The sequence below is a fragment of the Pungitius pungitius genome, chromosome 15 (genome assembly GCF_949316345.1).
Source record: "Pungitius pungitius chromosome 15, fPunPun2.1, whole genome shotgun sequence".
Lineage (NCBI taxonomy): Eukaryota > Metazoa > Chordata > Actinopteri > Perciformes > Gasterosteidae > Pungitius > Pungitius pungitius.
This window is the reverse complement of record NC_084914.1, coordinates 12,587,033-12,613,917: the sequence shown is the minus strand read 5'-3', so window position 1 is coordinate 12,613,917 and position 26,885 is coordinate 12,587,033. Positions and strand designations below refer to the sequence as shown.

At 44.2% G+C, this 26,885-nt stretch overlaps 1 protein-coding gene across 7 annotated transcripts in view; it reads right to left on the bottom strand.

Annotated features, from left to right (window-relative positions):
• Positions 1 to 24,697, bottom strand: part of kmt2cb (lysine (K)-specific methyltransferase 2Cb) — a 54,106-nt gene extending 29,409 nt beyond the window's left edge. For 5 of the 7 annotated variants that reach the window (XM_037458586.2, XM_037458588.2, XM_037458589.2 and 2 more), the window contains exons 1-15: positions 23,942 to 24,697; positions 19,291 to 19,512; positions 14,518 to 14,606; positions 12,958 to 13,105; positions 11,421 to 11,627; positions 10,083 to 10,192; positions 9,851 to 9,960; positions 9,075 to 9,237; positions 8,752 to 8,923; positions 7,701 to 7,815; positions 6,860 to 7,035; positions 6,306 to 6,658; positions 3,133 to 3,198; positions 2,177 to 2,898; positions 543 to 665 (exon numbers count right to left, since the gene is read on the bottom strand). In XM_037458586.2, coding sequence (XP_037314483.2) covers positions 543 to 665; positions 2,177 to 2,898; positions 3,133 to 3,198; positions 6,306 to 6,658; positions 6,860 to 7,035; positions 7,701 to 7,815; positions 8,752 to 8,923; positions 9,075 to 9,237; positions 9,851 to 9,960; positions 10,083 to 10,192; positions 11,421 to 11,627; positions 12,958 to 13,105; positions 14,518 to 14,606; positions 19,291 to 19,511 — 2,775 coding nt within the window. In that variant the 5' untranslated portion in view covers position 19,512; positions 23,942 to 24,697. The remainder of the gene's footprint in view (positions 1 to 542; positions 666 to 2,176; positions 2,899 to 3,132; positions 3,199 to 6,305; positions 6,659 to 6,859; positions 7,036 to 7,700; positions 7,816 to 8,751; positions 8,924 to 9,074; positions 9,238 to 9,850; positions 9,961 to 10,082; positions 10,193 to 11,420; positions 11,628 to 12,957; positions 13,106 to 14,517; positions 14,607 to 19,290; positions 19,513 to 23,941) is intronic. The other 2 variants (XM_037458590.2, XM_037458592.2) reach the window with 2 other exon arrangements.
• Between the last annotated feature and the right edge of the window lie 2,188 nt (positions 24,698 to 26,885).

The window sequence follows — 26,885 nt, the reverse complement described above, 5'->3', positions numbered from 1 at the left end:
AAAAAGCAAACTGATCCCAAACGGAGGCCCCTTCCATCAACTGCGCCTCCTGACAGACACACTGTTTAATGGCATTTAAGCTGTATCGGACTCCCGCAACTGCACACAAACCCTCACCAGGCCATGCCAAAAGTAATGATAGTCACCATGGCAACCCAAAGCCGCACCCTTTTGACACAATTAAAATCAGGAGAATGAGAAAATATTTGACAAAAAGGCAATGGCACAACTCCATGCATTAGTAAAACTGATTTGCCAAATCAAAATAAGTTTGGAAAGGAAGATCTTATTGCACCATACCCAATAACTCTCAATACAACAGCAAAGCCAGCCAAACTCTGTACCAACACAGCCATCGTCATTAGCTTAGCTTTATGCATCTCCTCTTCTCACTGTAAGGTGGGGGTAATTGTTAAAGCCTGCTACGGTACACATCGCAGAGACGCTATGGGGCACTCAGCGAGTGTGTCACCAGGGTAAACAAAGGGCTAACAAGGGGGGCAGCTGCTGCCCTGACGTCTCTGGTGAGCCACAGTATTTACCACTCTGATGCTCCAGCCGGGGCTGCCAGAGGAGTGCCTGGTCTTTGAGACGTCCCACCCCTCTTGCTGGTCTGGCGACCAGGACAAGGGGGAGCTCACACTGCTATGGGGGCTCCATGCACCCTAAGGTAAAGGGAGGGGAGGGGGCGGGTGAGAGAGTGAGAGAAAGGGAGGGAGGAAGGGCGACAAAATGCAGCAACTTAAAAACAAAGCCAGCGAAGAATCAAAAACATACAAAGAAAGATGTTAAAGAGATGTAGTGAGTTTTCATATGGAGCCAATGGTACGTCCTGGATACACAGCCATCGATGCAGAGCTACAGCATTAGAAAGCATCTGCTGTGCCAAATATGAACAGAATAAGTTATAGGCGTACGGTCTGCATTAAAGCCAATCCTGCAGTTTTCATGCAGAGGAGGTTAAGAAGCATCGTTTCTAATACTCTTGGTAGAGGCAAAACTGAAGAGCACAACGGTGTTAGTTGCATTTCACACAGGATCATTTGCTTGTCAGGCAACATGGTGCCATACTGCATGAAAGAGGCCCTGCAACCGCTCGTCATGACAACCATGTATGTTTGGCAACGCTGACAATACAAGGGGAATTGCGTCCGCATGGCAGCCACTGAGAGCAGCGGACAAAGGCACTCCGGACTAAAGAGGAGGAAAAAGTCGGATCGAAGCATCACTAATAGATTTCCTCAGGCCTTGTGTAATAAATTAGTCTAGAGCCATATGCAGTTTGTTTAAGAGATGAGAGATTTTCAGGGGAACACACATTTTGCAAACTAAATGAATCCACCATCCCCAGCATCATTCATAATATATTATAGCCATGGGTGTTATTTTACGCCTGGAATTATTTGTCTAAGCGAGTCCACATTCAGTGTCTCTATTATAATAATAATTTGTTTTAACGACACTGGGACACTTACATTAGGGGATTAAAGTTGGGGTTTTTTTCACCGTCAGTGTGAAAAAAATGGAACGTATAATAGAAAATAACTGACGTGGTAATGATAATGACCACTGAAATATATGACTTGATGAATCCTCATCCTCTGCAGGACAATAAGGCAACGCATTTTTATACAATGTGGACACAAGATGATCAGAGTGACTGATGAACAGACCGCTGCGGTGGAAAATGGTTAGGACTGGAGGAAACGATGTGGTAGCCATAGAAAAAAAGAAAGAAAAAAAAACGTAATTCCTAACAGAAATAATGTTTACGGCATGAACACTAAGGTGTGCAGTGCCTGAACATGCAAGGTGGGCATCAGAAGCTGGGAGAAATCGTCGCTGGCCATGCTGTCCGCCTGCTGTGCTTCTAAAGTGGATTTCAAAGAAACAACTCGACTGAGAAAAAGCAATAAAAACATAACCGCACGAGTCTCTCCAACCAACCCAGTGACACCAAAAAAGAAAAAAAAGAAAACTCATCCACCTTCATGGATCTGAGAACTGTGGACCCCGACACACAGACCACTTGATACACAGGGTATGTGCACCAATTACAAGCAGACGCTTCGGGGGTATTTGCTTCGGATCGTTCTGCCTTTTTGGCTGTCCCAGCCCAAGAGCAGCAGGAAACCAATCAGCGGTCCCCCCCGTGACATGATGTCCGGGACCCTACCTGTTTAACTCGAGGCCTCCCGGGAGAGAACTTCCTCTTGGTGATGGCTGGCTTCCCCATTCCAATCTTAGGGGTGAGTGGTATGAGGGTGGTGGTGGGTATTACACCGCTGTGGTCACCCAGCGAAGGTAGGATCTGGCTCAGCTCCCTGGGAGACGTCCCTCGGCCCTGAGGGGACGAGTGGCACGGAGAGGAAACCATTTCCGCCAACCTTTCCACAGATGTCTTGAGTGGTTTCTCCTCGGCGGGAAGGCAGGGAAGTGACACGTTGGGCTTGCTCTCCGTTGGAACGTACATCTCCAGTGATGTACCGGAGGCCGAGGCCGTAACAGTCTCCGCCAGGTTCCTGTGAAAAACACCCTGCGTCCTCTCCTTGTTGAGTTCTTCTGGAGCAGTCTCCAGAAGGGAAGCCCTGACCCCGTCCATACTCGAAGGCTGGGGTAGTGAGACTTCCATTGGTTGGTCCGTGAAAGGTACTGATGCAGTACTTGGTTCTTTGGTGGTTGAGATGATGGCCTTAAAATCCTTTGTGCTGGGGTCGGCCGTGCCCTGCTCAGGGCTGGCCTCTGTCTTTGCTGGTTTGATTTGTAACGCGGCATCCTGTGTCTGTAGTGCCTCCACGGAGAGCTGGGCAGGAAAAGACTCAGACTCGTGGCTGGGAGTCGCTGAAGACGCAGGACTCTCGGTCGTTGTAAGCCGGACTCGTGCTGCTGGTTCCGTTTCTATGGGAGGAAACGTGAGAAGGACACATCTTGATAAACATGTTGCACACAGAGAAAGATTAAACTGCAAACCTAATGGTTTCAAGTAAGCATATTTACTTAATTAGTGTAAATGATGGGTGTATTTGTTATGCTGACTGTGTGTCTGCACCGACGAAAACTTGACAACAACAACATACAATGATGAATATGAATATGAGGTTCCACAATGCAGGCTAGAATGTGTTTACAAACCTGGTCTGATTTGGTGGAGAGGAGCTTCAGTGACCTGCTTCTCAACGTCCGCTCCCACTGACACTTCTAAAGGGAAAAAAAGATTGAAGTCAAAGAAATGGATATTTGTTGCATAATAGTGAGAACGAAGAGTCTGGAGACTCTGAACACACACACAGAGACAGTGGAGCGTAGGGAGATGTTCAGCTTGGATTCCCGGCAATCAAAGGAGAGAGAGAGATATTTCTTAGGTTATCCAAACCAACAAGACTACACAAAGATGTGAAGCCGTGCAACGAGGAAAATTGTCTCCATTTGGCAAAACCACAGAAGCAGTAAAAGTGTGTGTTGCAGATCACTGTTCTTTTTTTACCAATTTGAAGAAAAGTATATAAAAAAAAAGGTTATTTATGGGGTTAAACATTATTTTTCCTGCCTGGATGAAGCATTGCATCAGCCTTGAAAAGGATGCATCAAATTCATTGCTGACAAGAAACAACAAACAGGCACAATGCATAGCCTGTAAGTGCTACTTCATATTAATCTAGTGTCTTCCCCCCTCTTTATTTGGTTTTATAGCCTCTCCCATCCTATCCCTCTATTTGGTTTTGTATTAAAGACATCAATACATTTGGCTAGTCGGGCATGAATAGAACTAGTCATTCCTGGCTATCAGGCATCTACACATCGAGCCAATATTCTGCCAGACAGCCTCTGACCGTACAGATAGCCCAGTCTTAACCAGGCACCCACCATTTCAATCCACAAGTTCCCATGTCTCACTGATCCTGACACACGCATGCACCTGCTAGGCATCTCTGCCAGGGATGGGAGTAACCATGACAACCAACATCCCAGGGTCTGTGTGCTCTGGGCTCATGACTGTGCAGCTTGCAGGTGCTCATCCGGTGCCGATGCCAGAAAGTCAATTAGGAGATGGGCCTCCAACCATCACCAGCCTTCAACTATTGACCAGGACGAACACACATTCTCATTCATAGTAACGCCCTGCTTCCTACATCTTCGACAGGGAATAAGGTGATGGTTTGGATAAATACAAGGCTTGGATTAATGCAGCGGGCGCCTCAAGTCAGGTCTTGTTTGCGGTCAGCGAATGGATCTAATGGCATCTGTCAGTTGAGTCACGGTAAGCCCGCTGTTAAACACCGAGTCGTGGAGAATCCTGGCAGGTGATAAACAGCTCTGCTTAATGACTTTAATTACATTAAATGTGCACGCTGTGGGCAGCATTGTCATGATCTCACACAACAAAGCCCAAAAATACGTAGAACGAATGGAAAAAAGATCCACGCAAATACCAGCACATTGTTGGAATGAATATCCTCATTATTATTAATATTAATAATTTATATTATCTGTAGATTATCCAATAAAATGCAAAGAATAAAGTCAAATTACACCAGTTTGCATGACAGGCTTCATACTAAAATGTCAAATGCTATAGCTCCCAGGAGTAGACAGCCTTACAACAGGTGCATCGGAGAAGAAAAAAAAACAGACCATTATTTTGAGATGCTTAACATAAACCTCCTAAAGCATTTTGCGAATCAAAAAAAAGTATCGCTTAACCACAGAGGAGGAAGCATGGGCTTGCCAGCTGAATCCAGTGATGAAGCAGCTCATGACCAAAGGAAAAACGTAGTAAGAAAAGGGGGAGCGCACATATGTATGCAGAGCAGAGCTGTGAGAGCAGTCATGAATGAGCCAGCATCGCTCCCAGGCAGGTTTGTCGACAGGGGATCTAATAACATCTCCATCATGCTACTCCCATCCATTCTCTCCCGCCAGCAGAGTCTGCCGGCTAGACAGAGTGGGCAGCGTAGCTGCTACTGGCATCCCTGGCTCAGCCGTTAAGTTTTGCCTGATACTCCACTGCTGGCAGATCTCATTCCGGGTGGAGACACCAGCCCGAAGCGCCACGCAGGCAGCATCAAGTACCTCAAAGGTTTGGTACGGTTTGCACCACAGCGAAGCAGAGCTGTTGCAAAGGTACGATTTTCAACGGTGCTTCTTTTACTAATTGGCATTTAGCTGGATACGCTTACAGTGGTTTCAACCATTAGGTCATGAAAGTTATGAGATATACTGATAGTTATTTTTCCTCCCCCTAAGAAAGAGGCTAGAAAGGGAAGTTCGGAAGAAGATCCGGGTAATTTCATACCAGGAAGTCAAACTTCATGCTTCATAAGCCAATGAGCCACTTTCAGAGCAATCAATAAGAGCTGCAACCATAACTATGGTTATACCGGATTTATTCGTTTAAGGGAATGAAAGTAGCTACGAGAAAATAGCAATGTTCTTATGTTGTGCCCAAGGTTTAAAAAAAAAATCGAATTCCATTCAGCCACACACACACACACACACACACACACACACACACACACACACACCCTCGGCGATGTGACAACCTCACAGACGGCTGCAGTACGTTCACAATCTCTCCCTCTGTTAAGTGGTATTATTAACAAGTCTTTCTAGTCTGAAGGTAAAAGAGAAAACTGCAAGTCAAATGTAAAGTTGACTCGAGGAAAATGAAGTGCTAATCTCTGTTTCGTGTCGCACTGTGCAGTTTTACTTAGCCACTTAATTGAAATGTAAATCACTTTCAGGTTTCTATTTGCTGATTTACATAGGGTGACAGCACACGTCAACGCGCCAGGAGAGAGGAGGGAGAAACAAAGTATTTTCAAAACACAAGAGAGACAAAGGAGTCGCTTTAATCTGCTGGTAGTAGGACACCATCTGGTTATTGGGAAGTCCTCAGGAAATCATGCACATGAAGAGAGGGAGCGCTTCTCTCTGGTCCAAGTCCAATCAACTCATAATCTTTTCATCTCCAACAACTGCAACTTTCAGAACTTGTGTTGCACGGCCAAAAACTTTCAAATGCTGCTGCTGTGTGGCTGAAGGCTGAGTAAATGAACCCACTAGCTACAAAGATTCTTTCATTTTCAAGTCATCTAACCTGGTGCTCGTGTATAATCAAAAGAGCTACATTCCTTGGCTTGTCCTTTCAATAACAACACATCATTAATATGCTGATTAGATACTCAGGAGGGACACTTGGGCATTGAAGAAAATAAAGACTTCACGATTGAAAGATAACACAAGGTAGGAGATCAGACTAGTTATCTTCCTGTGTCTAATCTAATCTTTTTGGAACAAAGACCCACCAGGCTTTGGGGCTGACGTGGCCAGATTCTCCTCCTGGACGGTAGCCTGAAGAGGCTCTGGATCCGAGTGCAATGGAACAGCGAGTAATTCCGGTTTGGGGTCATTGTGCATTTCAGGAGACCCCCGAGTGCCAGATTCTAGGTCCGTGTGCTTTTGAGCCAGCTGTAAACCAGTCTCAGAGTCTATGTGCATTGGGGCTGGCTGAGGGCTGAGCTCCGGGCCGGTGTCCATATCCTCTGCCTGTAGCGCCTGCTCTGCAGCAGGGGACCTGCAGTTGGAACAAACATAGTCCTCTCCGGGGTGGATCTCTGCTTGGCCTGAGTTCTGACGCTCGCACTCCAGGTGTAGCCATCTGAAAGGAGTGCGAAGGAATTTTAAGGGATTGTTTCGGTGGGGATCGCTGTGCAGAACTCAAACATTTTCATTGCTGTGGTTTTTCCCCAGTGTTTCCTTAGCGTTACCAGGGAACACAAAAATTCCGCGGGGACAAAGCAAAGCAACCAAAAACAAGAGTGTCACAATTTAAGTAGTTATGAACGGAGATATCCCTTACCTCTTACAAGTCTGGCAGAAGAGTAAGTCTTTATGATGCTCAGGGTCCAGGATGCAGGCACACATGGAACAGCACAGAGCGGGGTCCTGGTTTTGGACGCAGTTCTCACACAGCAGGCTGGTGTGGTGCCATTGCCCGCTGGTCCGTGTCCCACATTGGATGCATACTCTGCAGCTCTAAAGGGGCAAAAGGAGGCCTTTTTAGTATTAAGACTAAGAATACGGTGTTGGATAGTTTTGGCTCTTTAGTCATGGGAGTAAATGTGAGTGTAAGGTAAACCTTTTTCCAGCTAGATTTATGAGGTAGAGCTGGGGAATAAGTCCTCAAAATACTTGTATGTTTAGGCCCTAGTGAAATGGATTTCCAAGCAATTTTCTAATCAGACCGATGATTTAGACCAGTGGTTCTCAACTGGTCTGGCTCCGGGACCCACCATCACCCCTTAATGACAAGCCGCGACCCAAATCGTGGAACATTCTCAACATCTCAAATTTATTCAAAATCAAGTTCATAAGCTGAATTTTATATTCAGGATGTTTAATTACCCTAAAAACCCAATGTCTCCCCCATATCAGAATGGTTTGACCCAATCTGGCACACGCTGCTGAAACCATGGACGGACGAGCCGGCAAAAAAAACGACATTAAAAAAAGTCCCTTCGAAAATAAAATCACAGGATGAATTTTTTTTTCTTCTAATTTTTATTTTCCCATGCAAAGGCCCACCACCAGTTGAGAATTACTGATTTAGACAAACCAGGTTTTAATAAATGGCAAAGGAGGAAACATTTTTTTTAAAACCTTGGCAGTCTCTTTAAGGCCTCATATAAAGTTTTTCCTACCTTACATCGCCATCCGTTGGTGGGAAGAGAGTCTATAGCCGGTTGAAGGCAGAAGGTATGGTAGCCTTTATCACACATGTCACACACCAGCATTTTAGTGTCCTCTCCTGGGTTCCTACAAAGCAAGACAGAAGAGAGAGAACGCTTCATGAATTTTCATTGGTACTGGGTCAGAAAGAAAATCAAACATCTCAATATCTTTGACCAAATGCCTCGATATGGGTAATCAGAAAATATGTAGGTAGATTGGTAGATCTAAAATATTGCCCAGCCATACAGTGGACTTTGATATAATGCACACATACTGCAAATATCCAAGAAGAAAGTATGATCATAGTGACCTTGATTCCCTTTTTATAATTTCCAAAAGGGAGATAATGAGATCAATCTTGAGTGAGGGAGTTACTCCATCGCTCTGTCTCGTATAATCTCACATACTGCTGAACAAAATCGTTTAATATTTGGGCAGCTGATTTATTGCTGCACGCTCAAGGATGCATGACTGCTGACTCATGCTCATTCTCATGACTGAAGAATAGTTTAAAAAAAAAATCTGTAAAGACACAAGACGACTTTCTCTTTACCAACAGTGGATGCATTACAATTATTTGTACTTTTCTAAACACAGGTGAGATGTGCGATAATTACAATGTCAAAAGGCACTGAAAAAATGTAAAGATATCCCCCAATTTGAGCCATCCAATCTACGTGTTATTGACAACAGCCTCCTCTTGAGAAACAGCCCGCTGGGCAGTAATACACTGTTACTAGGGTATCTATGCAAACACAGAGCAAAGAGCTCAATGGACAGTGTTCACCTAAGGCAAACAGGACCTGTGGCGAGCGGAGCCACTGTGCAGCTGAGTAAGGTCAGAAGTTACAAGACTGTGCTTCAGGGTACAACATCCAGTTATCCGCACAAACCACAGAGGTAAACAAACCAGCACTAAGCAACATGCCTGGTAGCTGTGGAGAAAATTAGGGAAAAAAAGATAGGACAAAAACATTCCCTGTTGGATACTTTATTTCGGAGAGTGGGAAGGTTACTCACTTGCACGTCTGGCAGATTTTGCACTCCGGGCACTGCCAACCTGCTCTCCTTAGAGGGGTCACGGCCATGTCCAGGCACATCCCATGGTAATGCTGACCACAACTGGTGCAGAAGAGCTGATCCAGGAGCTCCCCTGGGCTATCACATAGCGCGCAATTTACATCATCGACAACTGTGGGCGAGTAAATGAAAGACACAGGATTTTAATCAGGAAATAAGAGGATGGGGGTGGGGGACAATTCAGACATTGTTACCGTATGTATATTTTGCAAATGTCTAATTTTCACTCAAACAAATAATTTTACTATCGCTACTGAACTTACATTTGTGAAGGGCCAGTTCAACGTGTTCTGGGCAGAGGAGCGAGAGACTCCTGATATCCTGAAAGGTCCCGGCTGCCCCCGCACAGGGGAAATGGTAGAGTTGAGCACATCCTTCAGCACAGCACTTAACGGATGCTCCAAGGCGCTTACAGTATGCACAGTGCTGCAGAGAGCAAGACAGTTCCCGAAATACAAATGTAAAATTAATTAATTCTTTTCACAGCCAAGGAAATGGTAACCTCTAAAACACGTCAATGACATTTTTTCTATGACTGACTGCTTGGCTTATGCAAAAACAGTGCTTTATCCCTTAATGTGTCTTTTGAAAAACAGTCATCTGGTTTTCCCATCTTAGAAAACTCCCAGTTTTAGCCCTTAGATGATCACATTAATGACAGAACTTCATCCACTCGCCATTCCCCCCCAATTCTAGAAGTGTGCACTCTGAAGATCAAATGCAACACTTGTTGATGGACCATTGGGCTGCAAACGCAATCGGAGAGCTGTGAGCTGTGCCACTGCTAACACTAGGAGCTAAGCTGCCGAGAGGGCTCAGCCCCGTTGAGTGGCGTGACCTTTTCCATTTCACAGCTGAGAGATCCACGCTGCCGAGCCGACCTTTACCAGCCAGTCTGATCCATCAGCTTTGCTGTGCCTCAATGAAGGAGTCTAACTGCTGCCCCAACACATTAAGATGCTGTTAACACCCATTAGTCCACGGGCCTTCTTCACTCTCCCCCCTGTCCCCTCTGCGAACACCACCCCTCTTGACTCACCTTTGTGCTCCCTGAGTCAATGGCTCTGTCCACATTAAGCAGAGATTGTCCCTCGCCCTCACAAACACCTTCGGACCACAAGGCACAGCTCTGATGTGCCCAGCATTGCCCTGAAATTGGAAGGAAGCAATGAAACGAAAGGTTGGTATCTGGTGTCGATTCGGCATCAACATAGTTAGCATCAACAGATTATATGCTCACAATGATTTGAAAAATGACGATTGCTTTTTACCTGACTCGAAGAGAGACTGGACGTTAAGATCTTGCGGGAGGCCGACATGGGAAAGTTCGTCCCAAAATCGACTTGCTGGGTCTAGTTCTTCCTCGCAGCTTTCCGACCCACTGGAACAAAGGAAAAGGTTTGCAGAGAAAGCAGGTCAGCGGAGGGGTTTTTCGGGAGAGAGTAGGGGGTTGTTTTTAAAAGTAGAGCGCCTGAGTCAATTTAGGAAGGAATAGGAAGTAGAAAACATTAAGGTAGAGGACAATGTTCAGTTTTTACAAAAGCAGAGACGAAGACAGAGAGAATGTGCTGGGGGGAAATGTTAGAGAGCAAATAAAAAGCTATGGGGGAGGAGGGAGAAGAGGAAGAGGAGGAGGAGGAAGAGGGCCATCTTGTTTGGCATGTGCACAAGAGGCTGGCTGTTCCGTCTAATAAAATCTGTTGAAAAGGATGCGTTTCCCCGAGTCCCTGGCTTGAACTAGTGAGCTGCATAGCATGCGGAAAATGTGGAGGGGGAGCATTAGCATTTAAAAGGGACCTTAGTTCCAGTAAACAAACCAACGGCCAAAATCAAGAGAACCGTTTCTAGGAGCATGATTGCACACACCTGAAGGCTTATTGTCTACAGCCCAAAGTTTCATTTATGAAATGATCCTCTACCACCTCCTCGCATTTCCACGCTTTTGCCTTTGGTTCAGCACCTCGGGCTCCTCCGACAGATCGCTACACGATTCCTGCTCCCGTGCCTCCGTGTGGTATTAACCGGGGACGGGCCCTAATGAGCGATCACACAGCAGCAACACAACAGCTACTGGTCGGCTTGGCTCGCGGCCAGACCCACACAGATCCGTACTGCTTGTTACGTCACTGGGAACCCGGAGAGACGCCGCAACCGGTTCCAAAGGACTAAAACAAATTAGGCAGCTGTCCAACAGAGTCCGGGGAGGGTCTTTTGTTGGAGCAGTGTGCAAATGTAATGTAGTGCTCAACAACACGCAGGAGAGGCTGGTGTGCAGCCGTCCCCTGGTGTGGGATCCCTGGGCCTGGGGACACTGACAGCTTTGGCAAATGGATCGATTAGCCTTGGAATTTAGAACCACAACCTGCTGAGTGGGGGCCCTTTAGCCTTGTGTGGTCTGTGTACATGAGTTAGCGTGTAGGTAAACAAGAATCTGTGGTCATTTAATAACCACTATGTTTGATTGTTTTTTCACCAGGACAATGCAATGTGTAATGTGTGCCATGACTTCTTGTCAGGAAAAGGGGTATCCGGTCGTTTTTTGGCCCCCCCTTTGCTGTCCCCGACCAACACAACCATTTGTGACAACAGTCTCCGCCAGGCCTACTTACTTTGTCTTTTCCCTCTGTCCTGAGGTGGTCTCTCCGGCCATTTTTGGCTGAGTGGTTCTATCACCATCGCTGCTTTCGCTTGCTGAGCCTCCTGCGCCCTTGTGGCTGAAGAGGGTTTCAAACTGAGGGGTGGTGCCGAATACTTTCAGCTCACCCTGACCCAGCAGGCTGCGGCCACCGCAGTAACAGAAGGCACAGAGACGTTCACTGAAACAAAGAAAAGGGGTAGTAGGGAGGTGTTTAATTATATATGCCTACTGTGACTTAATACGGTGCCACGCATGTCACCACCAATTAAGGCCTTCCTCTTCTGGCAAAAGGGACTGTGCAGCAATATACTTACCAGTATAAATGCATTACGCCTGGATTTGTGAGGCTGTGCACACAGGCACATGCACGCACGCACAAAATCCATAATGGCATAGGATGCTGAATTCACACACCGAAGCCATTTTTCTGCCCAGCGTTACTCGCGCAACAGCTGGATTGCTTGGGTTTATTTGCGTCACTCGCAGTAGATGAGCCCGAGACGAGGTGTAGGGGCGATTCCCCCGTTCACTGGGTTCAGAAAAATCATTTGCAGGCGCTGCTGGATATACGCCGAGCTGCATTCAGTTTAGCCGTCCGCCAGAGGACAAGTAAACTATAAAAGGTTTTCTGAAGGCACTCTGTGGTAGGCTATGCTAACAATGTATAATGTTGTATATGTATAAATAATGTCATCCAGGCATAAAGACGGCAGATAATATATGAGGTATTGCAGATATCTGGGAGACAGCAGAAAATGTGTTTCCCCTTAATTTCTGTTTCATCGACACCAGGACGTTAATGTAGAATCTCCATGTCATTGCAACCCAGCCTCACACAAATTTGAAATAATTCCATTTAAAGAATAAAAGACTTTGTATGCGATCAAGCTGCACAAGAGGTCACCTTTGTGAAGTGTGAACTGAAGTACTAGATCAGGCTTTTCCTCATATGCACCGTAACCTTTAACTTAGCTATGTATTCCCTTCCTATACATAAGGGTTTCAAAAAAAAACATCATCTTCCAAGAACGACCGGACACGGCAGTGTTGTAGATTGCATGGGAGAAGGGCGTCATAGAGACGGAGTGGTGGAGAAACAACAGACAGAATAGCAGCCAAGTCCCAGAAAGTTGTGAACTAAAACGGGCTGTAAATATTTATCACATTTTTAGGCAAAGAGATGGCCTCGTTAATAAGATCCCCGGGGAGGGGGTTGGTCTGCCCTCCATCACTAACATCGATAGCGCAGACAGGCCAGAAGATTGATTACAACCTTTAACGGAGTGGCACCTGGGAAGAGACTGTTGCCGCTAGCGGCTGATGACTCCATTTCGATTCATCCGTGCATGTGTACACAGCAAGGCAAACAGCACGTTACATTGCTGCGCACGCACGCACGCGCACACACACCGTCAAATGTTTGGTTACATCTTCTCATTCAAATCAATTTATACATATATATGTTTGTAGAACAGTCACTGCTCAGGGGGAAGTAGAGTGTTTCGAACCTGCTTTGGACTTCTCTGCTCGCTGGGACAGATGGTCCTGCTGAACTCTCGGCTGGAGGGCTCTGGGCCAGAGGGGAAGAGGGCCTGTCCTCCTCTGGCAACTCAGTGGCCACAACTTCCGCAGTGTCCACTGGCTGGATTGGTGTTTCTGATAGTGACAAATAAACAATACAAGTTACTCCGTAAGAAATGACTCGGCATTTATTCCCCCCGGAGCGTTTCTGGAAATTGCAGCCCATGCGGCGTTGACCTGAATGCTATTAGCCGCTCTTCTACTCATTGCCAATTAAAACTGTAAATTCAGCCTGTGGCTTGACAGGTACAGGCTGTCATAATGCAGGTTGATTGCATTCTAGTTAGTTTCCTTCAGGTCAGGAACACAGCCCTTTAGATGTGAGATGGATGGAAATATATGGGCGCCATATGTTCAAGCACTGATTACAGTAAACCCACTGGGAACGCAGCTCTCCCACAGAATAGCAGTAACAATGGAGGCAGGAAAAAGCATAACACAACAACACACTGATGCCACAATATCTCTCAAGTAGTGGGGTTTTATGTTAATGAGGATTATTATGCCTGCAATACAACTAAGCTCACTGGTGTTACTATCATGAGTGCTTTTCGTCTAAATTAAGAAAAATGGCTCAGTTCATAAAAACAACTCCCCAAAGTCGCTCTCACTGAGACTTAGGGTCATGCTGAATTAAATTTATTTCATTGAGATGTAATTAGGCAATGCTGCAAATACTCAGCATCATCCATGAAAATGACACCAGGAAAAATTCAAGCTCATTGCCTCTTAATAGCAGTTATGGGATGAGAGTGAGGTCTATGACTTTGGATTTTCATAAAATCCAACAATAACTTGGTTGTTTTGATCACTATGTGTCAATATGTTCACTTTCCTCAGTAAATGTGGTTTGCATAAAATATTTAGTTTAAATTGTGCAAATGACACAAAGCGAGGGTTACACATCAGAATAGCACACAAGATTTAAAGAAAAAATGAAAATATCAATAACTCCAAACTCCTTATAATTGCCAATTGAAAAAAAGTGAAGCTAACCACCAGCAAAATGTAATTCCCCGATATCTTCAGCTCAGCAACAGAGCAGCACTGAGATGTAAGAGAATGGGAGGCATGGCCACGTGATGTGATGTCCACACATAAAAAAAGCACATAAATGGGTCTGCAGAGACTGATGGGATTTTAAAAAGCTTTTAGAGGGCATTAGCCTAGGGCTTTTTCCCACTGCACCTCAATGCCAATCTCAGAGCAGGAGGAGAGATTGAGGCAGTAAGGGGAGAGGAAAAAAAAAACACACTCACTCTGCAGCTTCACAGCTCAAGCTAAACCCTTTCAATTATAGCCCTGAAGTAGAAGCATGGGGTGCCAAGAAAGAGCTCTCATCCATCCTTCTCCTGGAGAGGGAGACTCCTCTTCTACCTTCAATGAAGGCATGTCTACATGGGGCTGCCTGGATGTGCAAGTCCACGTGTCTAAGATCGCTCCCAGACGTAACCGACTTGTACATACTAGATTTTAAAAAGTCTCACCTGTGTCCTGAGGGCTTGTGGACTCTGTTATCTCAGTCCCATCCATGCTGTCCTCCTCATCCACTGCAGCTTTCCCTCGGGTGCGACCCCTAGGGTGAAGAGGAGACACAGACAAATAAAATCAGGGGCGGGGAAAAAGAACAAGACGAGAAGAAGTACCCGGGGTTTGCCTACGGAAGGGGGGGGTGGGGGGGGGGGGTTGGCGGGGTCATGAATTAGTTAAATATAGTCACAGCTGTCACTGATTTTTAATGGAGGCACTCAAGGGCGAGACTGGTAGCATGTGGAGTGCAAAGAGGCAAGCGGAGCATTGAGATAACTTTGCTATGAAGATTTAGGTAATGACATTTGGTAGAAAAATAAAGGGGCATTAGCATCATCATCATCCTCATCCATACATACATACATCCATACAGACTACGTATATGTGTGTGTGTGGGGGGGGGGGGGGGGGGGGGGCAGAGTTATAATGACTATTTTCCTGTTGCTCATCACCGAAATGAAATGTGGATGTGCATCTTCAGAGCAGCGCTGAACACCCCCAGAGGAGGGACAACTGATTCCAGTTTAACTGAAAATGCTCCCTGGTGAAATTCTAATCGAAGTACAGATGTTACTTATCAAATGGTAATAGCTCAGTAGTTTAAGTGAGCACAAAAAATATCTAATCAGAAAGTACATGAGTCATGTTTGGTACCCTGAAGGTACATTTGCTTAGGTGGTTTTCGCGCAGTTATTTGGGGCTGTGATGTATATACAAAACAGGCATTTTGCATCGAAGCGTTGGCCAAAACCATAAAAGCAGAGCATACACAACACAGAAAAGATAATAACAGCCAGGAAAAAACAAAGCTATTTATTATTATTATTACTTTATGGGCTGGAAAGCTATTCTATCATTGATCTAGAATATCATATATCATCTGATAGGAATTGGTTGAATTAAGTCAGAAATGTTTTGATCATTTAAAGCAGTGGTCCTAGGGCGTGGCTACCAACCAAGGTGAAAACACCACCACACAACAATTTGTAACACTAATAATTTTACATTTATATTTTACCCCACCGAACTGCATGCTGGGTACAGCTTAACCGTTATCACAACAAGAGGTACCATGTGACGGACCGGGGCCCGGTGGTTGGGGACCATTGACATTAAAGGGCTTTTGGCTTCATCCAAACCTACCATGTGTACAAATAAATGATCAAACCATATCAGCACGAGGTCGGGAGCATTACGACAACATAATCATCAAGGTAAGTTCAAACTAGTGTTGGTCTATGAACTCAAACAATGGCTTATATCGTTTTTTGAAAATAAATATTAAAGACCCGTAGATAGTGTAGCTTTTCTTTAAAAATATTCACAATCTAACACGACAACTGTGTTTCAATCCCAAAACTCAGGCATAGTATCGGCACATGTATTGGAAAATATATACTAGTCCTATTATGGTTTAATACTGACCCTTCCTATCACTTGTAGAAGTATCTCTCCACTCGCTCTATATTAAAATGCTACAACATATTCCTAACACACAGCGTTTAAAGCCAGTGAACCTTAGTGTAGTACACACCTGTGGTTTATTGTAACAAATTTTTGATGTTTGATCATTTGATGGAGCAAGCCGGCAAAAACCTGTTTCCTATTCATATCTCACTACGGGACACAATTTGGTCTGAACGGCGTATATTTAATTCATTACGGCTCCTGTTTAAGAATTCCCTGAGTCATCTCTTAACGGACGGGATCACAGCTTTAAGCCACGACATTTTAAATAAAGCCACTTTGAAAAAAAGAGCACAAACATTTCAAACGTATTTTAGAGTGTGGCATGTCAACAAATCTGAAAACAGTGTCTACATTTCTAACCATATAGCATTTGTGCTAACTCATGCAACCCCATCCCTTCCTTTAGATACAGTATGGGAAGATCTGTCAGTGTCAGCATCCTCCAATGGGAGCTCCATTAAATTAACCTCTGAGGCGCCATGTGGAAGGGATGATTGTCGGGGATATAAATGAAATAGCAACATCAGTCGTTAGCATGCTAACTGGGTCGAGAAAGCACAGGCCAAATGAGAGCTGCGCGTCTCATGGGTACTCGGGAGGATACGGGGGGCTGGAAGGGAGGGAGGAGATGGCAGGGCGGGGAGGGGGGGGGGGGGGGGTAATTTTCGGTGCCACTGGAGAGAAAAATCCCAAATGGCTCCATGCCAAATCAACCCCTCCCTCGAAATTACTTCCGTGTCAAGATAAAGAACGACCCTAAAAAGCAGAGAACGGCAGAGGAGGCCTCTAGCAAACCTCGACTAAAAACATAATTACCTGTAAGCTCGCGTCAAAACAGAAGCATCCTAATAAGGGACAAACAAACAAGCAAATTCTAACTTCTATTAACGGATCACGCTGAGATTTCTGCATGACCAAATCTGATCTTACTGAACTCCCAAGGAACATAGAGTAATGACAAAAATAATTGGTGACCTATTGCAATACTATGACAGAAAAAACTCTGCGACGGCTTACTTATTTCTACAAACCAAAATGATCAAAATTGACAACTGATCAACACGCAATGACATACGTTATAACAAACCTAAGGCACAATTTAATAGACAATTAAGTCTAGACACGCATGTCATTGTAGACATTTTTTGAAACTATACATCAGCTGATTAGCACGACACCACAGATCAGGGTCACGTATGGCTGCCGACAGCTTTGCACCAGCACCAATCGTTCCGTCTGCTTACAGCAGACGCGCAGCAACAGGCCGTGCATCTTTTCGTTGGTAGAGCACTTTCACTTTCCCCCCCCCCATTTTATTGTACACACCTGACAATGTGCACGCAGGTTTAAGATCCAAAAGGTAAATGTCGAAATGTGCCGCGCACGAAATTTCCATCTATGACAGCAATCTTCTGAATTACACGCAACATAGTTGGTGGCGCTGCTGTGTTAACCCTAGACTGCTACACAATATTCTACGGTAATTTTATATAAGTCCTCTAAAGGCATCACATTTTCACATTGAGACATGCCATTATTTCACTGACGAACGTTCAAGACTAACATTCAACCCCAAACCCCCAACTTATCCCCTCCCCACCCCCCACAGTCCCACCACAGGGAGAAAAAAAGAAAAGGTGAAAATAATGCTTGGTAAGTAGTTCCAGCTAGCAGCGTGCTGCCTGGAAAACCTGGAACGGAGCGCGCCGTTCTAGGATGGACCGACTAGCAGATGGAGCGTGGGCAAATCTAGTAAATTTCAACAACCAGGTCTAACCGGAGCGATGTCTTCCACAGACTCTTTTGTCACAAGCAAGGGGGCTTCTACACTCGACATTGGTCATTTTAATATCCATACACATACCGCAAACAATCCACTTGGAGAGGAAGCCGGTCGGTGTGAGCAGGAGACTGCTGCGCTATGCAGATAATTAACAGCTGTGTGAAGTTGTTTTCCTCTTGTGTATTACAGTTGGTACAGTTTGGTTTCTACACAGTTTGGTTCTAACACATAGTCTTAAGCGTACCAGCGCCTATAAATGAGGCTGCATTGAATTGGCTTGCAGAGGTGACAACCTGAGATCCGGCCATAGACTCTGCGGATTGGGTCGTTTTATGGAAGTCCAGCTCATCGCTCTGAAACCTTCACAGGAATCTGATTTCACACAAGCAACTATTGTCTTTCTTCAGACCATGACAACACGGACTTGACCATTACAACGTTATAACCATAAGAACTAAGCACAGGTCTGCTTGCGGTTTGCCATTAACCAGTATTTAGGATGGGCACCAGGTCATGCTTCCATTGTGGCGTTAACCATAGTCTGGATGCTCGCAGATTAAACGATCCATCGGGAGCAGGGAATTAACATTGATTGAGAGGATGGACTAAGGAGAGAGATAAGAAGGGCATTATATTACAGAGCAGCTCTAAGCTGCATTATACGTTCCTATGGAAGTCAAAAGGAAAGCCAGGCACTTTGTACAATATCTCATGAGAGATTTCTCCGAAAGCTGCTGTGGAACAGTTCAACATCCCTTGACAACAAAAACTTCTAAAGACATTTGATCAAAAACTTGATGCCAATTAATTAAAACATTTAACAAGTAATTAGGTCAAAATTGGCCAAAGATGAGGTTTCAATATTTGCTCTTAAAAACAAATTTGAAATATTGTATCTATTTTTATGTATTTAGTCCACACCGTGCCCTAACTGTAATACCTATAGAACACCTCCTGATTTGTAGTGCAAATTTAAGAATATAACAAGCACTACCCGTATATTAAGTGTTTACAGTCTGATCTAGAGCGCACAGCTGACGGGTACGTGGTTTGTTTATTTTACCTCATTTTACCATGAGGTGACGTAATAGTACATGATGTCTCTCTGCGGCCGAGTTATCAGGCCATCTTCACGTGTGTTTTGAATTATTCATGTTTTAGCCGGACCTAACTGGTAACACAAGTCATTTTAGAAGCAAGTACGGTTCCCCAACATTTAGTATAAAATAACATGAGCTGATGCAGACAAGCGATTAATAGGCTTGACAGAACCATGCTTGAAATGTCGTCGCTGAATCGTTGTACGGGACACTTTTCTAGGTTAAGTGAAAGGTTTAACCGTGTGTCTCCCCAAGAGAACGGTTAATTGAAGGCGATAGCATTTCAGCATAGTGAATTGCATCTAATTCAAGGAGGACCGAGTAAACCTGAAAATACATACACGATTGCTTTAAGTGCCCAAAGGTAAAAAGCCTACTTCTTTTTGTTCTTAGACGTGGACGAGGGTGGTGCCTGGGGTAGGGGGGTGGTGGAGGGGGTGGTGGCGGAGGAGGGTGTGGCGGCAGCATCCTTGCGTGGCCTGCCACGGGGTCGCTTGTCTGCATGGGCAGGACTTCCTGTGGACGTGGCCCCTACACTGATGGGGGGCGGTGAAGGTCCCTGGTCAGAGGGTTCCACAGTCTTATCCTCCGATGACATTCTGAAAAGATTGTCAAAAATGAGATTGTGATGAATGTTGAAATCAACAGTGTTTTTATACTACGGTTGGGGTAAAAAAAAAAAAGGGGGGGTTGGCTTTAGTCATTCTGTGACACGGGGCTTTCCATTCTTTAACCCTGACCCTAAAACGCGTATGTTCAAGTTCTAAATTAGGCCAAATACCAGCAAAAAAAGAAAATGAATCATTCAAATGATGCAGTACTAAAAAAATAGCAGTCATGGGAAAATAAAAATTACAAATGTTTTTGATGCATCAATAATTGTTTTATAATCCCATTTTAACCATGGAGTTTTATCTACTTGCAAGGTTGGCGGTGCCATGTCGAAGTGTCCCTGAGCAAGACACCCAACCCCTAATTGCTCCCCAGGCACAAGATGTAATGCATGGGTTATAATGCAATGTAAGTTGCTTTGGATAAAAGCGTCAGCTAAATGACATGTAATGTAATCTAACTGTGAGCTTCCTAGACATTCCCACACCTATTTCATGTTGTTTACATCCGTTCGTGGAGTGGATGGGGGGAAAAGGAGATGACTTTTCATGAGAAGCCCTCATTCTCCTCCCCCCACATCCAGCAGCTCCGCGTTCTCCATTTGCTGCAAACTCCACTGAACGAAAACTCCCTCCAGACAGCTCCATGGTAAATATGGGGGATTTTGCCCTTCCTACATTGTGCAATGAGATGTGATGTACACAAACTACGACATTCACGTTTTGTTGAAATGACATGAATACTATGAGACGTTTTGTTGACTACCAAAGATTGTTCTATTCGATTAAACTAAGGTATCTATCCCTTTAATATCTCTGGGGGAGGTCGCCAATTGCCTTATGCTGCAAAATCGGTGAAAGGATTGTTTACATCCATTGGTACAGCCCATTTGTGCTATATGCTCATGGGACATACTTGTAGACTCGATGGAGAAAACCCCACGTTATTCTCAAGGCAAAGTGGCCGCAAATGCCCCAAGAGGCCCCTATGCCCCCCCCCACACACACACACACGTCTAAAAGAGGAACAGACCTTTCCTCGATAGAATTTATTCCTAAAATACCGAAATAAAGGAAACCTTTTTTTTCCAGCTCGCCTGTTTCCTCAGTAATTAGCAAACACTGATAAAATGTTGATGCTTTACACTAGTTACTGTGATGAATAGTGGTATAAGTCCACTGCCGATCGGTAATCCATATGGACCCGCCATCACGGTTAATTGACTACACAGTTCAAACATCACAGTGAGAAATAAGGTTTTATATAGCAGAGATGTGCAATATGTACATTGCCATTTTGCTTTGTATTTGCCAATCCAGGATAATGTTACACATTGAAATACAAACAAAAACAGAACTAGTAGCGCTACCAGCGCCGCTGACGACTAGCTCTGGGAGGCTTTTGTTCGGTTACATTGTGATACGTTTAGGCTCTGATGATCTCTGTTAAATGCTGTTTTGGTGAAGAACATGAATAAAAATTGTTGTTTGAAGGAGATTTTCCACCAATATACAACAGAGCTACACTCCAATATTGCTGATTATTCTGCAGAATCAGAACTACAGTAAAAACATTTCTTATTTGAAAAGTTGTGTTGTGTCCATAGAAAAAGCGTTCTAGTGATGCAACAGTCGAATGTCCTGTACCGACTGGTTCAACACAAATACAGCTAACCATCTGCTAAGGTGAAAGTTACCAGTTTGTATCGTTGATACAAAATGAAACCAGATATGAACATTGTATGGCTCCCGTGTAAATTTTATATTTTGATGCAGTTGCCAGTGATGTTGTCCTTTGCAGCCATTCTGTGAGCCAGTGTTAAAAACAACTATTTCCAACAAGTGGAAGATGCAGTCGGCTTTAAAAATTCCCCAAAACTAACTCTGAAGTTGGAGGCTGATGTGAATGTCCTCTTATTGTGTTGCTAGGGATAGCTGTAAAACTATAAATCCTCTGGCCATTTACCATTGATTGCAGAAACCTTCGGTCCTTAGCGTCGATGTCCTGGACTACACTAAAGGCGTGAACACCATACTACCAAAAGATACTTCTTTATTTGTCACCATAATGATGGCGTCCAACTGGGTTGAGATGAGGCTTGTGATTCATCTTGTGTCTCACAGCATCAAGCCTCTCAACAAGGCAACGGGTAAGGCTTTTACTCAATGCAGTACAGAAAGTGGTATTTTTATTCACAAGAGCACAAATACTCCACGATAAAGGACTGTAACTACACACAGATTTTTGGAGTTTCTTTTGGGGCAGTGGGGCATTGTCAAAAAGCTGCCTTTGTTTCCACAATGGTAGTGTAGATAGACAGTGATGTCTACAGCTGCTCCTGATGTTCTGCTTTGGCTACAGTGCACATTTCCAATGTAGACATGGACAAAATTAACAATTGGCTGGTAAGGGACATTTAAAATGAACAGATATTGTTCTTGGCAGAGTGTAAGAGGGTAAGAGAACACTTGAGCATTCTTGTCGTGGTCGGTAATATCCAATGGGATGCTCATGTGTGTTTGTTTCTGCTGGAAATGAAAGCAAGGGACCGTTTGTTGTGTTAAATGTTTGACCGTAGCACTGTATCAATGATGTGTTTCAGCAAGTTTATTTTTAAGTTTCAAACCTTTGATCCCACACTTCCACAATCATTCCCTGACCTTTTCTGAAACTCACCTGAGATGTTAATGTACAGTGTTTTGCAACACATTGCAAAACAGGTAGACGCGTCCATACACAAACCACTTGCTGGCTTATTTTTCTGTAGCAAAATTAAATTCCAGTGGACTACAAAGACGTATCTTAAGGAAGAGCTATGCAATGGTCAACTTCTTTAGATTCCATTTTAAGGAAAGCAGCAACATGCTTTTAAACTACAGTGGGATTCATTTTACATGACATTTTCTTTCGCATGCCAACTTATTGGCTGCAAAATGTAAATTCTGAGGTGATGTACATTACACAGATTTGCTTTCAGCACATTTTGAACTGTTCCTTATTCATCATTACTGGTATTCGTGCTTAGTCATGTGTCCTTTGGCTTGAAAGGACCCTGTATGGCCTAAATTATTTCAGAAATTATAGAGACAGCTCGCTATACGGGCTGTTGAGAGATTGTGGACCTCATACCAGCTTTCACTGCCGATCTGTGTTAATTCTTTCTTATGTCTATATTGGCCTGCAGGCTTTGAGGACAGATGGTGGTCCAATAACACCAAAGTCCACGAGAAATATTACCCGTTACAATGGTGAAAGTGTCAGAAAATTTAACCAGACATTAAATGTGAGCCCAAATCGTTAGATGAGGGACGAGGGCTTACCATTACACTGCTTAACGAAACACTGCCGGTGGTGATGTAACAACAATTAGTTGGATAAGGACCATTTTATAACCAGATTGAATGCCAGAGAGTGATGAGAATAACATTGATCTTTGGAGCATCTGAGGTTAGGATCCGGTGACTACGAGGCAGTCACGACCACCACATTCGTCACAATCGGAGGCATGCTAACGTTAGCTTTTGTTTAGCTCAGCTTGGGCACAAAGCAGTTGCTCACAGCTAGCGATGCTAGCCTGTTGTGTTGAACTCTGTCGCCTTTATTTTCGGCGACCACAGACCAAATTACACATTCACGTCGTCTGAATGAACCAAGCACAGGGAGAGGAATCACTCCGTGTTTCGTATTCAATGGAAACATACAACACTGGCTTCGGTTTTTGACAGACATTAGTCAGAAAGACAACTTTGAGGGCGAATTCGCGTAACGTTAGCAAACAGGTTACCCTGTGGTTGCGATTAGTTGGCCAACTCGTCGCACTAGCTTGCAACTAACGCCTTTGCCCCCCCCCCCCCACTAAAAAAACACAGCAAACACCAAATGCTCCAGCCTTTTGTTGTCCAGCGGCTAACGTTGGCTTGGCCCGTGCTGGGGGGGATGTTAAACTTAACGTGTAACGGACAGGCTGTCCGTTGGCCAACTTACAACCGGGTAACGTTCCTGTAACGATGGTCGTTGGTGTCCGACACCCAAACACAAAGGCTCGGTCTATTTACTGGAACGGAACTGTTCTGTGGGAACTACAATGCCACACAAAAAGTGAAAATGATACGTTATACAATGACGTAAGCTTTGTTTTTCTGCTGTTTTGGCGATAGATAGGCGTGAAAGGTCGACGGCGCATGTTGTGTTGGACTGGAAACATTTGAAGTTACCCGTCTGTTCCTGAATATCACCCGTGAATCGTTCCCCTGAATGTTCCGTTCCGTTGAATAGCCTGAGTCATGAAAGCCAAGGCGGCGACAAACCCCCAACCTCAGGTTGGAGGTTGATAATGTTGGCTCAGCTTTACTTCGCAAGGTGAAAGCAAAACGAATGCTTGCATAAAAAATAATTAAATATCACATTGCAGCTTACCTTCCAGTCCTATGAATAGCGAATTATCCTCTTCATATCCAAAATACTGGGATGAAACGTCGCACTTTTATCACCCAACTAGCTAGCAAGCTAATGGAGTTAGCTAGCCTCTCCAATGAAGCAACACCGCAGTTCTCAAAAATGCATCACGCATATCATTATATTCCAACGTTGTAATGTTATTCCCAACTTTGCCCATTTGATGGGAAGGCAGATGATGTAAATCCAACAGAAAAACGCTTCAGTTGCACACGCATTTGTGGGGATCACTTTCCTTTCTCCAATGACAGCTGTCGTCGCACGAGTTCGTGTTATAGAGCTAACGTTAGTTGGTGTTAGCCACCCGAGTCTACCTCCGACTATTTTTTTTTTACCATAAAACGTATAAACAAATCAGCGCCAAAATCCAAGCGGCTGCAAAAGTCAACAGCCTGCAAATTAAACTCTAGATCAGAATCCTCGGCGAACACACAGCGACGCGCAGAGCGACCGTCGGGTGCCGACCGCTTGGTTGGCAACTGGTTCTATTTTCTTCAGCATCGACAAGCTGCGGGACCAAGCGGCCAGTTAGGAGACTCTCGCAGCCGGCCTGCCACGCAGCAACCGCCTCAAAAGACATGTAAAAACAAACATTGGCTTGCCGACAATGACCGTTCGCCTTCCACAGTGGCCAAGCTGCAAAATTACTATGTAATCTCACTAAATTAAGTTAAAGATTACGCTTCGGTGCACTCTATAACGGTGGCCATATCTAATGATAAGTGGGACCGAAGCACAACCCCTCTAGGCTACTCAAAAAGTAGATCCACCTCCCCCAACCACAACTACGGCGTACACATCTTTCCAAATCAGTCTACCCCGTCGATAAATTGGTGATTTGCGAGCGCGAACAATGTTTAATGACATCAATATGATTATGTGATGCGAATACTGCGCAAAACGTTTGACAATTTCTTCAAAATACTCGCTGACCCTGCGGATGGATATGGGCATTCAGTAAATAAAATAATGGCAAGGGAGGGCTGAAAACATGGAGCCTGGGATCCAGCCGGATTGTCAAGGCGGATTGTCAACCATTGGTGCTCTGGCTCGTGCAATTCGTCAGCAACAGCAGCAGCTGTAGTGACTCCAATAGTCACCAGCCTTCACCAGTGCAGGGCCGAAACACACCAAGATGGATTAACTCTAATACGTGAATGAGCTGGTTCACGGCTCGTCCAGCTAGCACCCATTCAGAGAAGACCATGACCAAATGGATCCCTAGCTACACACGGCGTCGATTGTCCTGCTTTCCTTCTGTGTCACACACACACACACACACACACACACGCATACGAATGCTTTAGACGTTTGGTACAGGTACCCTGTAAATAAGCAGGCGTACTGTGCACGCAGGGGTTAAATTGCAGAAAACCCCCAGGGGTTGGCTTCCAGCAGCTACACATAAGTAAAAGAGCCAGTGGATGTGACGAATTTACGTGCATGTTGCGTTTTTAGGACACTTTTAGCTTCAACATGGTCATTTCGAGTGAAGCCTTCGGGAAATAAACTGGAAAAAAACAAAGCTCTTGTCCTTTAAAGGGTAAGCCCCGGCACCTCTTTCCCAGACCACGAGCGCCCCCTGCTGGTCAATATAATCACAAGTCACACATCAGTTTTAGCATTTGTTAATGCTTTTTTAAATTAATAGTTACTCAATTGAAGACCAATCAAGTACATAAAATAGCAGTATAGAGAAATAAATACATCATAATAGTATAATATTCCACAAAAGCTAGAGGTCAGTAGGCACTATCTTACTTTGATGGCAAGGCCATCTGAAAAACAGTTGAAAATAAGGATGGTTTGGATATGCAATTAAGTTTTTAATAAGCATATAAGTTGATATAGGTTTATGTATTGTTTATATTCATCATAAAGGACTTACTTACAGCATAATCACTCATATGAGTTAGAATTTTCCTGGAAAAATTGCAATCCACCGGCACAGATCAAATTTAATATCCAAGCATTGAGAAAGGGAATAAGGGAACTCTCATCTGTCAACAAACAAAGACAAAAACAAAGACAGAAGTCCTCACATGCAGTTTAAAAGGTATACACACATAAACAATGTTTATATTAAGATTTTTGTCTGTCTTCTACACCATGGAGCTCTGGATGCTGGGTTGGGAAATGTGTATTTTAATTTAAATTGTTTTGCTTCAAAATATCTCGTCTTATTCACACAAAATGGCACTTTAAGTCACCCATCGCTCTTGAATTAATGTCAAGTATGTTTTTATATTTTTAAAGAAGATCCCATTTTGTATTTGCTTGTGTCCCTAGATCTAGAAATCGGTTATTCAGAAAGCCCTAAGTATATATTTGAATAATACATGTTTTACTTTGACACCAAATACTCTTCATGAACTAAAATGTAAGATTCAACAGAATCTAATTTGATTCACAAACACAAGGAAATGAAGAAGTCTTGCTTTGAGTGGAGAAAAGCACTTCTCTTATGTTACATGCAGAGGGCAGCATGGCTCTATTTTCTCACTGTCTGTCCTGTCCACCATGCCTCTCTTCTCTAATATCTCCTTTGCCATTGTTCAGCTAGTTGTTCAGGTGCTGAGCAGAACGGTGCATGAGAAAAATAACTTGTCGGAGACCTCCGAAAATAGAGATGAGATGGGCCAAACATTTTAGCTGGTTGAGCAAGAAGAGAACTTGTGAAAAGGTTCAAATGTGAATGTCTTTACTGAGCTGATTGCAACAGAAACTCACAAGTTTTGCATTTCTTGAATTATGTGGATGCATCTAGCGGAAAAGCTAAATTCATCTATGCAAACATTTCTGAGTGAGACTCGCCCCACCTTTTCAATGCTTATTTAAATCTCTATGGTGACAATTTATAACACAGGTTCATATAATTATCAGCAGACAAACGTGTTTTGATACA